The sequence below is a fragment of the Brachycentrus maculatus genome, unplaced genomic scaffold (genome assembly GCF_059751285.1).
Source record: "Brachycentrus maculatus isolate JH-2025_06_01 unplaced genomic scaffold, ASM5975128v1 h1tg000543l, whole genome shotgun sequence".
NCBI classification, from domain to species: Eukaryota; Metazoa; Arthropoda; class Insecta; order Trichoptera; family Brachycentridae; genus Brachycentrus; species Brachycentrus maculatus.
In genome coordinates this window covers 592834-610321 of record NW_028281287.1, presented here as the reverse complement: position 1 = coordinate 610321, position 17488 = coordinate 592834, and the positions used below count along the sequence as shown (strand labels likewise).

At 33.0% G+C, this 17488-nt stretch overlaps 3 protein-coding genes across 3 annotated transcripts in view; 2 read left to right on the top strand and 1 right to left on the bottom strand.

Moving 5' to 3' along the window:
* Positions 1-17488, bottom strand: part of Gyc88E (Guanylyl cyclase at 88E) — a 152830-nt gene that overhangs the window by 19772 nt on the left and 115570 nt on the right. The window contains exons 2-5 of the mRNA XM_088273079.1: positions 4748-4920; positions 2863-3144; positions 2013-2218; positions 1119-1242 (exon numbers count right to left, since the gene is read on the bottom strand). Coding sequence (XP_088129205.1) covers positions 1119-1242; positions 2013-2218; positions 2863-3144; positions 4748-4915 — 780 coding nt within the window. The 5' untranslated portion in view covers positions 4916-4920. The remainder of the gene's footprint in view (positions 1-1118; positions 1243-2012; positions 2219-2862; positions 3145-4747; positions 4921-17488) is intronic.
* LOC148301555 (uncharacterized) lies at positions 14464-15120 on the top strand. The gene is made up of 2 exons (XM_088273071.1): positions 14464-14615; positions 14724-15120. The coding sequence occupies exons 1-2, from the start codon at positions 14506-14508 to the stop codon at positions 15073-15075; spliced, it is 462 nt and encodes a 153-aa protein (XP_088129197.1). The 5' UTR covers positions 14464-14505; the 3' UTR covers positions 15076-15120.
* Positions 16477-17480, top strand: LOC148301554 (uncharacterized). The gene is made up of 2 exons (XM_088273085.1): positions 16477-16659; positions 16768-17480. Exons 1-2 carry the CDS (start codon positions 16550-16552, stop codon positions 17117-17119), a joined length of 462 nt encoding a protein of 153 aa, XP_088129211.1. The 5' UTR covers positions 16477-16549; the 3' UTR covers positions 17120-17480.

Genomic DNA, 17488 nt, shown 5'->3' with positions numbered 1-17488 from the left:
TAGTCTCTTCTCTGTCTCACTTCTCATTACAAAGGGTTGTGACCCTTGTAAAAGCAATGACTCTTCTCCAGTTATCCCTTGACTGCGCTGCACGTAGCGCTCCAAACACCGAGGTGCCTGCACTGCCTGAACTTGATAGGTCAATCGTATGGGAGATCTTTCTCTCCCTCTCTTTCGTGTCCAAAGATCTGAAGAATCCATATTGTACAGACATTGGCCAGAGTCAAGCCATCCAAGTGTAACTCCTGACAAATGGATTCTTTGGCGCGTCTAGCTGTCCATGGAATTCGGAGCATGCGCCTCCAACACCACACTTTTTCTCCTTTCTGCTGCTTTTATAGTCTTTGTTTCAGCAGCATAGAGAAAAATGGAGTGGACTATACTTCTGAAAAGCTTTATCTTTGTGCTGTTACTCACACCAAGATAAAACTGATAATTTTAAAATCATAAATAATAAATTTTAAATAAAGAGAAATATGAGAGATCGAAGATGTTATTAGGTGGGGAAGGCAACAAAGAAGACAATGGTATACGCGTGTGAGGAAAATGGAATCATCCAGACTTCCCCACATTGCACTGCACAGTCAATCCTAAAGTAGACGACTTCGGGGCAGACCATCTGTTACTTAACACCCAATGGTGCATAGGCCATTACATCTTATAGAAGCAGTGCTAATGTGGATCGTAAAATACATGAAGGAAAGGCGATCAACATTTTAGGTTACTTGAACCCAGTACCAAAAAACTAGATTTAAATCTGTATTTGGTGTACAACAATGAACGTATCGTGACAATAAGTGTCACCTGTCAGGGAAACAATGAATCATGTTGATACGTTCATTATTGTAGACCAAATACAGATCTATTTTTTTTTGTACTGGGCTCAAGTAACACATCAAAGTTCAAGTAGCCCCGTTCTACGGTACCTATCTAGGATAATATTAAATAAATAGTATAGGAATAAATCACTAATATTTATTATGACCCTCCTGGGAATCCAACCCGTGTCCTCTAGCACAGCAGCCTTTCGCGATAACCATTACACTACGGAGGCAGACAATGTATGTTACTCATTAAAGTATATATTCAGACATTGGATGTAATTATGATGTACTCACAGTTTGAAACTTAAAGGCAATCAGTGGTCTTACAAGATCGAACCAATTAGTTATCTTTTTCCCCAAGAGATCTGGTAATATGACCATCAGTGAATTCCCGATACTTCTCACTATCATGTCAGACCTGTAAATCAATTACAAATATTTAAATTATAAGGGTAGATTGATTATTAATATCGTATATTATTAGGATGACATATTTCAATGTCAAATCAACAACATTTTGAGTGTGTCCAAATACTTGTTCACAAATCTGGATTTTCTCCAATTATAGGGGTTATTTTTCATATTATTTTTTGACATCTCAACATAAATGAAGAAGAATATGGAAGTCTGGGCATTTACAGGGCTTACGGCCGTCATAGGTTGGTTTAAGTGATCGCTTTACACACGTGTAGCATTCATCAATTCTACCCATGATTGACAACCAAACTACTTAAATTCTAGGAACTTTTATATATATGGTTCAATTAACATAGTGCTTGACTCACTGAAATTTCACTAGAGACACCTGTTGCTAAGATGAAAGAAGCTTTTTATTGTATTCTCCATAAATAATTCAAACCTTTATCCGCACACCAATGGTGCATAGGGCACTGCATTATACAAACGCAGTGTTATTTTTTATCGTTAACACATGAAGGAAAGGTGATCAGCCTTCCGCTTCAGGTACCAGTCCAGGGTAATATTGAATGAATATTAGAGTGAAAAAATCACCTATATTTTTTGACTCCCCCTGGGAATCGAACCCGGGACCTCCAGAACGGTAGCCGAGCGTGCTGACCATTACACTACGGAGGCGGACATTACTCCATACTGCTCGTGGTGACCATTACTCCATAAATAAAGCTGTTGCTTACTTTTGTAGTATTGTTGATAGAAAGATAGGCTTACCCGAAAACGATGCAGAATGGGAAGATTTCAAATAAAACTGAAGCGCTTATAGGAAGGTGTTTTTCTTCTCTAGTCATGGCGAGGGATGCCAGCGTAAAGGCTCTGTTGTCAAATGTCAGTTGAAATGTCACGTGGACAGTGTCAAACAAGAGTTCTTCTCGTATCAGCTCTATATGCATCTCCTTGTGGTAGAAATGTCTCGCGACCTAGAAAAAAAAATACAATACATATACGGTAAGACCTTTACTTACATGGTTAATTCGTTATGAATAAAATATTAGTTAAAAAAAAAATACATATATAATATGTATAATATGCACTAGTTTTAATAGATACAGAACATATCGCTCACTCCTTTCAACAACGTCATGTATCAAAAAACTAGATTTTTCAGGAGATCGTTTTTAAAGCTTAAAATATAATAGAATGTATCAAAAATAAATATCAAGCCACTTATTGAACTTCTTACTGTGCAACAGATCTTTTTAGGTAAAACCTGAATGTTTTTTCTCCATTTGAAAAATATTTAGGATATTTAAAAAAAAATTTATATAATACCTTTTTTTCAAAATGCGAAAACAACAATTTCTGTCCTGTAGTGGGTAAATATTAAGTTCTAAATATGCCTCTTTTTCTGAGATATAGTACATTTTCTGGGCATTCCGAAAACATGCACAACTGAAAATGATTTACGACGTTCTTGAAAGGAGTGAGCGATATGTATTCCGGCTCCGCCTGTAGACGCCATATGACTCAAAGAGACATCTATGACTCAAAAGGTTGTAAAAGAAGAGATGTTTAAATAAATAATAAATAAACAACACTTTTAATATATAAAAATTCTCCTCACCTCTCTGATCTGGCCCATGGTATAATACACGAAGCCTCGCCTCTTGCTCCTGTAGTGCAAAGTCAACCCCTGTCTGGACTCGTTCTCGCATATGAAGCTGGGGGCTCTCATGCGGGGGTAGGAGAACTTGAGGTACTCGTGAAGGTTGTCCAACCCGTTCAGGAAGTCCCTCATGTGACGTCCCAGGACGCTCAGGACTCTGTCGTACCCGTACTGACTCACAAATCCAACGAAGTGGACGCCCATCTGGTCCATGAACTCTCTCTCACTCAGACCCAGTACCTGGAAACGTACCGAGAAATAAAATAGGTAACTAAACTGTATAAAACCACTTTTTAAGTTTATTGATGTAAACACGACTAGTTTCGAGAACTATTAATGATCCAATGATTCGCTTATTCCTGTGGATGATCATCATCCTCCTTTACATATAAATATATCATAAATTGCACTCCACATAATTTGCCCAAACTAGAAGCAATCTCTCTTAATTTTAAGAAGGGGATTTTGATGTTATAAATCTCCATTTGACAAATATTGATCGGTCATTTCTTTGTGACATTAATATCGAACAATCAATAGATAAACTCCATTCCATATTCTACGAATCAATAAATTCTTATGTCCTCTCTCTCAACCTTCACACCCTACAACAAAGAGTATCTAACTTGGTTTACTAAAGACCTACTACAATTAATCAGTTGAAAGAAATCGCTACACAAAACACTCAAAGAAATCTTAACAGCTAGTGAACTATACATCAATATTTTTGTGTATTACTTAAAAATTGTATACGCCTCTCAGATCATGGTGTATCACTTTGTTCTTCCCAAGGAAGAACATTTTCCATTCCTCGCCATAACAATCATTCTTCAGTAATTCCTTCTCTGTCCAAGCGGCCAGACTAAAATGAATTACCACCTCTCCTTGTAAAAAATGCACCTTTTCTAATAACTTTTAATAAACGTCTGAGACATTACTATTTATCATTTAGTTTTTCCCTCTACCTCCTTCCTTAAACTTCATTTTCCTTTGCCCTCCTTATTATCATCTTTTGTTATTTATGTTTTTTATATGTTAATTTGTAATTTTTTTTTTAATGTTCAAGTACTAACTAACCTCTGATTGCAAACAGCTATATATGGTATCAAACGTTTTGATCAATATCACTATTCTGTTTTTTGTTGGTTGGAAGATATTGCTTTTTTAGCAATAACCCCGCCAATGTACTTATTTATTTTCTGTACATGAAGATTAAATAAAATAAACAAAATAAAATATAAACGCACTGTTCTTAATTGTTTTATATATATTCAATTGCAAAAGGCCCTTGTGCCGTGTAAATAAATAAATATATTATATAATATCACTTTTTGAGTTTGTTAATGTAAGCGCAACTAGTTTAGAGAACTCAGATGTTTTTATCAACTGGTGACAACAATTTTTGGTTATAAAAACTAATCGTGCTTATTAAATTTGTGTTTTTTACTGACATTTCTTGTTGAAACTGCATTTTATATAATAAAATAAAAACTTAACAGTTTTTTACACATACTCGTAAGTATATGTGGAAAAAAAACTACATTAAATAATTGTGTTTGCATTTATAAACTAAAAAAAAGTGGTCTTAAACGAATCTTTTATTTTTAGGTAATATGTTCTTTACAATTATACTGAAATACTTAACTCAATTCTCTATAAATGAATACATTTATATGTGTATATATATATATATATATATATATATATATATATATATATATATATATATATATATATATATATATATATATATATATATATATATATATATATATATATATATATATATATATATATATATAATTTTTTTTTTCCTGAATGATTCATAGATTGTTAGACGTACCTGTTGCGCTTTCTTGGCCAGTCTAGGGATGAGGTTCTCCGGGAAGACTTGGTGCACGGAGAAGGAGGGCTGCTCCACGCCCGCCTGACGCCGGATATCCTCCCAGCGCTCCTCTCCGTACACTTGCCGGATGAACTCGGCCATGTTCTCCAGCAGCAGCCCGTACATCCTGCCTGGGGAACAAAGATAAGCCGGATTAATCACCCAATTCGCTACTGTTACATTTACAACATTTTGAGTGTGTCCAAATAATATAATATAAAGTTTCTGCTTAGTAAAAAGCTTCTTTACATCTCACCAATAGATGTCTCTAGTGAAGTTCTAGTGATTCAAGAACAAGGTTTCTAAATTGGTTCATATATATATAGAAATTCAAAGAATTTGAGTGGTGTGGTTGTCAATAATGGGTAGAATTGGTGAATGTTACACGTGTGTAAAGTGATCACTTAAACTATCCTATGACGGTCGTCAGCCACGTAAATGCCTAGACTTCCATATTCTTCTTCATCTTTGATGAGATGTCAAAAAATAGTATTGTTACATTTGACATTCATCTTCTATTTATATATCGTAGTCATACAGGAGAAAGTGACCAAGTGCATTTTCTACAAAAACGTGATCATTGACTATTCGATATCTTACTAGCTTGATATTGCCCTGAAAAAAATCCCAAAGGATTTTAAACTTGTAAGTATAATATATTGACTTGGTAAAAATGACTTACTGCATCGATGTTTATTTTGTTGCCAAGCAAAAGTGACTTGAATGTCCCTCCTGAACATTTTACGTTTTGTTAGTTGGTCACTTTCTCCTGTATGACTACGATATATTTACATATTTACATATCACAATTCCAATAATGTGTCCTCACTGACTTTTCCCATACATGTCACAATATTTATTGTAATTATAAAATTACATATAAACTTGACATTCATCTTTTTTTTTCATCTCATCACACATACTTACAATTAACAATTACAATAATGTGCCCTCACTGACTTTTCCCATACATGTTACGATTTATTTAATTTATTTATTTGATAAAGCTACATTTTTAAGTACAATAAAATACAATTTCTAAACATTTAAACATATCGCTCACTCCTTTCAAGAACGTCATAAATCAAAAAACTTGATTTTTCAGGAGAACATTTTGAAAGTTTAAAGATATAATGCAATGTATTAAAAATAAATATCAAGCCACTTATTAAACTTTTTACTGCGCAACAGATCTTTTGAGGTAAAACCTGAAGGTTTTTTCTCCTTTTGAAAAATATTTAGTTTATTTAAAAAATTAATTAAACAATACATTTTCTTCAAAATGCAAAAACATCACTTTCTGCCCTGTAGCGGGTAAATATTAAGTTAAAAATATGCCACTTTTGCTGGGACATATAAACTTTTCTGGACATTCCGAAAACATGCACAACTGAAAATTGACGATTTTTGATTTATGACGTTCTTGAAAGGAGTGAGCGATACGGCAAACTTATAGTTTTAGATTCTCTGTGCCTCTCCATAAAAGAGACTAAGCGCTTGTGCTCGGAGAGGGACTTAAACTCAAGGTTAAATGTTTTTTTTTTTATAATTAATGATATAATAATCTTTTTTTAAAATATTTTTTCAAGATTTATATGTAATGGGTATTAATTTTTTTCCTAAGAATTTTACATCTTCTATTTTTTTTATTTCTTTAGGGAGTTGAAATATTTAGTTCCCAAATATTTGAAGTTTTGTTAAAATAGTTTAGTATTACATTTTGGAGTTGAAAAATCATTTAAGAATCTCGAAGATAAACTTTTTTTAAATTCAAATATTTATCACCCTTTAGTAATTGAAAAATTGCGTTTTTTTAAAAAAATAGTTCCTATGTTTGGGACTTGAAATTTTATAAATAATAATTTTGTTGGATATTTAAAAAAAAACAGCTTTAATTATTGTTTTCTGTACTATTTTCACAGAGTTCAGTATGTTGTTGTAGCTACCTCCCCATCCAACAATGCCATATTGTAGTAGTGAGTGTACAATACTTATTGTATTTATAAAATTACATATACGAAAGAAAATTGTTTATGACGTGCAATGAAATACGATATTGTCGAATGATGCCATCTATTTCAGATCTACCCACCTCAATTATCCATTTATGAATAACTCTTTTATATTGTTAGAAATATATTTCTATCATAATGTCTGATTCCATAGTAAAATACAAGTACATTTATGGATTTTTCTCATTTTCGCTTTGGAAATCCGTTATTTTTTGTTACGTTAATATAACTAAAACATTAAAAAATACAGGTTAATTATTTTTAAACTTATAATTTGTTTAACTAAGTTAAAATATTAATATGTGAAATTTAGTTTTCGCTGAAAAACTTAATATGGTATTTATAAGGTATAATATTATAATAAAAATCACACCCTCCATTATGTTTATACGAAAAAAAATAGGTACTTAAATGACTAATGAGAAAGAATAACGAGATTCCAATATTTATTTTGAAAAATAGCGTAATTTCTTTGTTAATTGCACATAAAAAATATTTTAAAAATATATCTGGTGAAATTAAGGAGAGTAAAGTGAGAATTGTCCGCCTCCGTAGTGTAACGATCAGCACGCTCGGCTACCGTTCTGGAGGTTTACCAGGGGGGTATAATAAATATAAGTGATTTTTTCACTCTAATATTTATTCAATATTACACTGGACTGGTACCTGAAGTGGAGGGCTGATCACCTTTCCTTCATGTGTAATCGATCGAGATAACACTGCGTTTATATGAAGCAGTGCCCTATGCACCATTGGGGTGCGGTAAGGGTTTTATTATTATTAAAGTGAGAACATGTAATTTTTTTCTAATAAAATCTAATGCTTTTAACGTTTTCACTTTATTATCATCAATCAATTTTTTTAACGCATTTTCATTCAAAAGAAAATTTGATAAAATCAATTTATCAAGAGTTTTTTTAAGGAATTTTAATCTACATTTTGTGATAAAAACAGTTTTATTTTTCCTGAAACTCTCCGGTTATACCATTTCTTGGTTGATCGATCATCTCGTGTGTATTAGAATTAATGAACACCTTTTATTAAATGTGGGAAAATGGTTGAAAATGTATAATGGTATTAGAAAAACGTGGTGGAAAAAAGAAATACATATATCCATTCGCATCACGTGCGAGGCGTTGATAGGAGCAACTGGTGGAAAACGAAATGTTACAATATAACGTTATTTCACATTCCGTAATAAAGTTTTTGATTATGAGAAAATATGTACTATGGACATGTTTGCAATACGGCATGGTTTGGAATGACGTTGCTAAATTAAATTTATTTGAAACACAAATGTATTAATTTAGTGGCGTTTGTACCCAGCTGGGCCGCTGATTTGAATCGTAAATACATATTATTTTTTGACATCTCAACATAGATGAAGAAGAATATGGAAGTCTGGGCATTTACGGGGCTAAGAACCGTCATAGGTTGGTTTAAGTAATCACTTTACACACGTGTAACATTCACCAATTCTACCCATGATTGACAACCACACTACTCAAATTCTTGGAAGTTCTATTTACTCGTGTATGATCCAATTTCTAAACATTGTACTTGAATCACTAGAATTTCACTAGAGACATCTATGGTGAGATGCAAGAAGCTTTTTTTTGAGCAGAAACTATTTCATTTGTGTGTGAGGTCCGAATCCTGGATTATAATCACTTACATGAGAAGCGCCAGGAAATATCCTTTTCATGTTATTTTTATATTATTTTTGTATTTTTATTTAAAAAAAATAAAAGGTTATAATTTGATCAGTTAATTTACTTACAACATTTTAAGTGCGTCCAAATACTTGTTCACAAATCTGGATTATCTCCAGTTATAGAAGTTATTTTTCAGATTATTTTTTGACATCTCATCAAAGATGAAGAAGAATATGGAAGTCTTAGCATTTACGAGGCTGACGACCGTCATTGGCTGGTTTAAGTGATCACTTTACATACGTGTATTATATATTTACAAATTATTTTTTGCCAATTTTCGTTAAGCCCTATAATTGCCTATAAATGCCTATACTTCCATATTCTTCTTCATGTATGTTGAGATGGCTAAAAATAATATGAAAAATAACTCCTATAATTGGGGATAATCCAGATTTGTGAACAAGTATTTGGACACGCTCAAAATGTTATATCAGATTAAGTCGCTTCCTATAAGAAAATTAAAGTATGAAGTATATATTACTTTGTAATATGAACGAGTGACATAAAATTCTGTATGAGAATATTGTTGAACGTCAGATTTCATCAATCACGCCCCAACGCTTCCCTTAACGTGGTGACATTCTTTTTTCTGATAAGCACCCTTCACAACTACGGAAAAACGACTTTCTTTAATAGGAAAATCCCGTTTCACAATTCCCCTAAAATTTAAAAATATTTATATTGTTAATTTTTCTCTCTTTTTTGTGTATATATTAGGTTAAAATCGTTAAAAACAATAAAAAATGTATTCAAAAAGAACTCCACCGACATGACATACGAGGTGGCTTGGTGGGTCTCTGCAAATATTGTTTTAAATGTGTTTAAAATTGTGATCCAAATAAATATATACAATTTATGTTAGTAAAAAAAAAATTACAAATATATCTAATTCAAACATAATAATCAATTAAAATCATAAAATTATGGCAAGGAAAGTATTTTACATTTTACAGTATTTTATATTTGTCTGCCTCTGTAGCGCATTTTGCTACTGCATTGGAGGTCTCGGGGTCGATTTCCAACGTGGGTAAAATTAAATTTTTAAGATTTTTAACTGTTTTATTTATTTTATATTGATTTGTCTGCTTTTGTAAGCTTTGTCTGGAACTTTAATCGTAAGAAGAAGAAGAAGACATATACACATGTACAACATTTTGAGTGCGTCCAAATACTTGTTAACAAATCTGGATTATCTCCAATTGGGAGTGACACATTTTTTACATTCTTCATTAGACACATTTTTTCACTAAACACATTATTTACATTCTTTTTTAACATCTCAACATATGTAGATGAATAAGAAAGAATTAAGAAGTATGGGCATTTACAGGCACAAGCCCTTGACTTGCCACATCCCACCATGGTGACTATTGTGAACTCGCGCATACTGTGTTACGAGTTTCATCAATAAATCTAGAAGATTCAAGAATTTAATTTCATGAGTACGGTAAATGTTACACGTGAGTAAAGTGACCACTTAAACCAGCCTTTTTTTTTAAAGGGAAATATTTGTGTTTTTATTATTCACACAAATATTTCAATTTCATACTATTTCTGTGAGCCTAAGCGGTTCATTATTAGAAATAGATATTAAGTTGTGGTAGAGTGGGTTCGAACCGAGAAACTCTGACTTAAGAGTCCGTGACACTAACCATGGGACCGCAACCCGACACGTTCGTAAGCCGTGTAAACTCCCAAACCTCCATATTCTTCTTCATCTATGTTAAGATGTCAAAAAAGAATATAGAAAAAATAAATAATTAAAATTAAACTCAGTTTCAAAATCACGATATATATTTTATTATAACTTAATTATAATGTCTACCGGTTTCGAAGCTAACCACTTCTTTATCCAGACTGAGTAATACTATTAATCAGTCTTGATAAAAAAGCGGTTAGCTTCGAAACCAATGAACATTATAATGAAGTTATGATAAAACATTTCAAGTGATTTTAAAACAAAATTATATTTAACTATAAAATGGAACATCACAAAGTTAGTGCTTCAAATATAAATTATAGAAAAAAGTGCTCGATTGTGAATCAGGCACAAGAAAGGAAGTATGATATCTGGAAAGGAGATGAAAATATATAATGCTTCCGTAATAAGCGTGGCCCATTTCCACAATGGTTTTTCTTCCCAACGATTTACTAATGCCCTTTGGGACACCACTCTCTCGAGTAAGTGTTACAAATTGAACATCATTCCCCGACAACAAAAGCAATATGTGCCTGGAAATACGTAATCATCGAAAGTCTCTCTTTACGCGTGTAGCATTCCATTGTCTGATGGGCCCATGAGGCGTTTATCGGCTTTGTGGCTGTTACTATGCCGCACATTCAATGGCAAGATTAATGGGACGTTCAGACGTCACGGAGGAAATACGTAAAATCGAAAAAATGGTGTCCAAACTCTGCGTAATAGCAGGGCATGTATGCCTAGATGCAGGGGCGTGTATTCCATATAGGCAGAAAAACAGTCTATCCTAACTTACCCGCCTGACATATAAAAACGCAACCGGTACCCTACTTTACTAAGTAGTACCTAGCTTACCTTACTCCCTAACTCTACTTACTGCCTACCCTAATAAGTAGTACCTAGCTTACCTTACTACCTAAATCTACTATCTACCCTAATTAATTATCTGTGCACGCCACTGCCTAGATGTATGATTGTGAAGGAAGCGAGGAGTGTCAGGACAAAATAGTGTGGCTTTCCATCCTTTCTGCCTACCTCCACGTGGAAACGGCGTGATGGTAGCTGTAGTAGTAGTATGTAGTAAGTCGTAGCAAGTAAAAAGTATACCACATTTAGGTATTTGAAATACTATGTCATGCCAAGTTTTCTTTTTTGTTTTTTTTTGTTGTTTTTATTACCAACTACATTCGCCGCATAAATTTGTTTAAATATCCTTTCTTCACTCATACGAATCACATGCCAAAACCATCTCAAGACTAACTAACTAACTAACTAACCATCACGCCGCTTCCCCGCAGGGGTAGGCAGAGAGAATCGAACGCCACACCACTCTGTCTTTGCAAACATTCTTTGCCTCTTCTACATTCATGCATCTCCTCATACATACCCGACGATTATTACGACTCCTGACCCGGCCGCTTTCAAGTATTTGACATACCTGATTGTGCCAAGTTTTCTTTGGTCGTCCTCTGCTTCTTTTTCCAACTACATTCGCTCCATAAATTTGTTTAACCGTTCTTTCTTCACTCATACGCTCCACATGTCCAAACCATCTCAACACACCTTTCTTAATTTTATCGATAATGCTTATCTCAGCCTTACATTCTTTCCATATTTCATCATTCGAACATCTATCAAACATCGTTTTGCCACACATTCGTCTGAGGGATCGCATTTCGACTGCATTCAGTCTGCTTTCATCCTTCTTTTGCCAACTCCATGCTTCGCTTCCATACATAAGGGTTGGAACCAGAACTCCATTGTGTACTGCCAGTTTAGCTTCCGCTGATAGATTTTTATTTGCTAAAACTGATTTTAGTGCACCATTCACTCTGTTCCCAGCATTCACTCTCCTTTCTTTGTCTTTATCAATCTTTCCATCCCTAGAAAACATACTACCCAAATATATGAAATCATCTACCTGTTCCAAAATCTCCCCATTTACCAATATTTCACACTCAGATCTACATTCATCTCTTTCAAAAACCATGATTTTGGATTTGCTAACATTCATCAATAAATCACTTTCCTTGCACACATTATACACTTTTGTTTAATATGTTTAAAGTATCTTATTTGTTTTTTATATTACGAAAAATGGTATTTTTAGTAACTGAAATCACGTAGATAACGGTTTGGGTGTTTGAGACACGGTACATAAAAATTCAAGGACCAACGAGATTTTTGCTGATAAAGTATAAAAACAAACCAAAGCTTTCGAATATTAATTGCCGAGTTTGATATATATTACGAACTATGGATACGTTTTATTCTCTGCTGTGCGTCATGGGAGCTTCTCGTGTCGTCACTGGCTACGTGGACTTGGTGACCAGATTACCTGTGGAGATTGCTTCAATCATATTCAGGTATAGATCACTGGATCTTGTAAAATATTACTTTGATCTTACTTTGTAATTATGGTTATTATTAGTTTGTTTTCTCTTGTCTAATTTATTTTGTTTTTATTGTTCCAGGAAACTAGATGACAAGTCTCTGTCCGCTGCTTCTAAAGTGGATCCCATCTGGGCTGACGTCATAAAGGGAGATAAAGCTCTGAGGAGCAGGCTGCGCAGGTACAAGCGCGTCTCCAAGCGGTGTGACCCCCTCAACCTGCGCAGGTTCCGCACTGCTGTAGATGGAAACCCACCGAAGGAAGTCTCGACTGGCCGACCGACCAAGCGGTCCGACAGTCTCTTCGGATTCACTGCTGGAAACACCTTCAACTTCACCAAGAAGTTTGACTCTACCAGCCGGCCCCTGAAACGCCTCAGGTTGGACGATGCAACAACTAATAGCGTTAAGAAACCAAAATTGATAAGGTTTTAATATTAAAATAATTACCACTAATAACTATCAATTATAAAAGCAGTAATATATTTACGTATGTGTACCAGTTGAACAAATGAAGTTTTATTTTTTTTATTATTTATAATTAAAAACTGACGATGCCGTTCAAGTTTTGTTGAGCTACATTGTAATATACGTATTTTCATCTGTAGAACATAGGACATAATAACCCTAAAACGTTTTTCCACATTGGGTCATTTTCCACGATTTCTAAATAGCAGTTTATTCTTTTAATTTATTTGAAGCACTAACTTTGTGATTTTACATTATATAATTAAAATGTAGCTTTGTTTTAAAAAAGTGGTTTTTAAACAATGTTTCATTTGAATTAAAGCGGTTTATTTCTTTTTTCCTCGCACCAAGAAGCCAAACTTAATACGGTGTTAAAATTATAATAATAAACTTATACTACGAATTCAATAAAAAATAAGAGAATGTATCAACAAATGATGGACACCTAAAAACGTTGAATACAAACAATTTTCTTGATCGTTGGGAAAAAAAGTTTTAAAATAGTATCATTCCTATACAGTAAATACCGAATAATTAAATAATAAAATTTGAAAAGATTTTTGTTGATGATGATTTTATTATAAAAACATTATGAGTTAATTAATTACAATTTCCCATGTTTTTCTTTCGATTCATGGTTTAGTTACGTCACCCTACAATATGATATGCCATCTGTAAAAAAATTAACACATTAATCTTAACTTATTTCAATAGTTTCTAATTAGAATCTAGTTTTGTACTTTAAAATCTTTCATAGAACAATTACTTTGATAAATAATTTTAAATGAAGTTTGAGCGAAGTATTTTTTTCTTCTTAATATTATAAAAATATTAAGCGTCATTCGAATGAATGGTATGGTGATATGAACATTTACTAAAAATTGTGTATAAATTATAACATAAGTTTGAAGTTAAAACTCATTACGTAACAACAGACAATCTGAGATAATGAGGATTGAACACACTTTCCGTTATTAAATTTTTATTTCCAAATATTTATTATTTGTTTATACCGCATGCATTAACTGAAAATTAAAGTTAAAATATAAGGAAATAAATGACAAAGACCAACCTCGTTTTTGTCTACATGCTTATTAAAAAAAACATTTAAAAACCTCATCCTTATCTTTAGTATCTTATCATCATCAATTTCAAATCATAAAATTTAAAAAATATAACTATTGATTGCAATAAATGATTGCCGTTCATTAATGACTAAAACTGATAGTGTCTTATTGCCTTTGCTCAAAGTCACTAAATAAAAATATGTAAAAAAAGGTATTTTCAGGAGCTAAAATCACGCAAACAGATTAGGTGTTTGAGACACGGTACCTAAAAATTCAAGGCCCGACGAGCTTTTCGCCAATAAAGTATAAAAACAAACCAGAGCTTTCGAATATTAATTACCGAGTGTGATATATATTTCGAACTATGGATACGTTTTATTCTCTGCTGTGCGTCATGGGAGCTTCTCGTGTCGTCACTGGCTACGTGGACTTGGTGACCAGATTACCTATCGAGATTGCTTCAATCATATTCAGGTATGTATCACTGGATCTTGTAAAATATTACTTTGATCTTAATTTGTAATTATGGTTATTATTAGTTTGTTTTCTCTTGTCTAATTTATGTTGTTTTTATTGTTCCAGGAAACTAGATGACAAGTCTCTGTCCGCTGCTTCTAAAGTAGATCCCGTCTGGGCTGACGTCATAAGGGGAGACAAAGCTCTGAGGAGCAGGCTGCACAGGTACAAGCGCATCTCCAAGCGGTGTGACCCCCTCAACCTGCGCAGGTTCCGCACTGCTGTAGATGGAAACCCACCGAAGGAAGTCTCGACTGGCAGACCGACCAAGCGGTCCGACAGTCTCTTCGGTTTCACTGCTGGAAACACCTTCAACTTCACCAAGAAGCTTGACTCTACCAGCCGACCCCTGAAACGCCTCAGGTTGGACGATGCAACAACTCATAGAATTAAGAAACCAAAGTTGATAAGGTTTTAATATTGAAATAATTACCACTAATAACTATCAATTATAAAAGCCGTAATATATTTACGTATGTGTACCAGTTGAATAAATGAAGTTTAATTTTTTTTATTATTTATAATTAAAAACTGACAATGCTGTTCAAGTTTTGTTAAGCTACATTGTAATATATACGTACATATTGTACATATCTGTAGAACATAACAACCATACAACGTTTTTCCACATCGGTTCATTTTCCACGATTTCTAAAAGCAGTTTATTCTTATAATTTATTTGAAGCACTAACTTTGTGATTTTACATTATATAATTAAAATGTAACTTTGTTTTAAAAAAGTGATTTTTAAGCAATGTTTCATTTGAATTAAAGCAGCTTATTTCTTTATTCTTCGCACCAAGAAGCCAAACTTAATACGGTGTTAAAATTATAATAATAAACTTATCATACTATGAATTCAATAAAAATAAGGGAATGTATTAACAAATGATGGACACCTAAAAACGTTGAATACAAGCAATTTTCTTGATCGTTGGGAAAAAAAGTTTTAAAATAGTATCATTCCTATAAAGTTAATACCGAATTAAAAAATAATAAAAATTTTAAATGATTTTCGTTGATGATGATTTTATTATAAAAACATTATGAGTTATGTCATTACATTTTTCCCTGTTTTTTTTTTCATACACGGTTTTGTTACGTCACCCTACACAATGGTAATATCGCCATCTGTGGAAAAATTACCATATTAATCTTAATTTATTTCAATGGTTTCTAATTAGAATCTTGTTTTGAACTTTAAAATCTTTCATGGAACAATTACTTTGATAAATAATTTAAAATGAAAATTGAGCGAAGTTTTTTTTTCTTCATAATATTATAAAAATACTAAGCGTCATTCGAATGGAAGTTATGGCGATATGAAAATTTACTTAAATTGTGTAATAAATTATAACATCGGTTTGAAGTTAAAACTCATAACGAAACAACAGACAATCTGAGATAATGACGATTAAACGCACTTTCCGTCATTAAAATTTGATTTCCAAATATCAAATTATCGTTTGTACCGCTTGCATTAACTGAAACATTAAAATTCAAAATGTGAAGAAATAAATTACAAGAACCAACCACGTTTTCGTGTGCATGCTAATTAATGATAAACATTTGAAAACCACATCCTCATCTTTTGTATCTTATCATCATCAACTAAAAATCATAAATTAAAAAATATATAGGTACATATAACTAAATGATTGCCGTTCATTAATGACTAAAACTTATAGTGTCTAACTATCTACTTTAAGTCATTAAATAAAAATATGTATAAAACGGTATCTTCAGGAACTAAAATCACGCAAACAATGGTTTAGGTGTTTGAGACACGGTACCTAAAAATTCAAGGCCCGACGAGCTTTTCGCCAATAAAGTATAAAAACAAACCAAAGCTTTCGAATGTTAATTACCGAGTGTGATATATATTACGAACTATGGATACGTTTTATTCTCTGCTGTGCGTCATGGGAGCTTCTCGTGTCGTCACTGGCTACGTGGACTTGGTGACCAGATTACCTATCGAGATTGCTTCAATCATATTCAGGTATGTATCACTGGGTCTTGTAAAAGATTACTTTTGTCTTGTTATCTTATAATGGTTATTATTAGTTTGTTTTCTCTTGTCTAATTTATTTTGTTTTTATTGTTCCAGGAAACTAGATGACAAGTCTCTGTCCGCTGCTTCTAAAGTGGATCCCGTCTGGGCTGACGTCATAAAGGGAGATAAAGCTCTGAGGAGCAGGCTGCGCAGATACAAGCGCGTCTCCAACCGATGTGACCCCCTCAACTTGCGCAGGTTCCGCACTGCTGTAGATGGAAACCCACCGAAGGAAGTCTCGACTGGCAGACCGACCAAGCGGTCCGACAGTCTCTTCGGTTTCACTGCTGGAAACACCTTCAACTTCACCAAGAAGTTTGACTCTACCAGCCGACCCCTGAAACGCCTCAGGTTGGATGATGCAACAACTAATAGCATTAAGAAACCAAAATTGATAAGGTTTTAAAAATTAAATTGACAATCACTAATCATTCTTATCAATTACACAAAAAAATTAATCTGTATGTTGAAAAAACAGCTAAAACACATGTTGAAAAAAAGATGTTTTACGTAATTAATTAATAACTACATACTGAAAATGTTTTACTTTTGAGTCACCCTACCATGTTGAAATAAAGCCATCTGTAGACCATTGATCATGATATTTTTTTTATATTTCATAACTTTTTCATGAAAATATTGTTTATGTATATTAAATTATACTATGTTAAATACCAACGTAAAAAATAATACTTTAAACCGTTTATTAAATTACTTTGATTTTCATTTTTTTTTAATAACAGTAGAAAGGAAATATAATTGAGATATTTTGCCA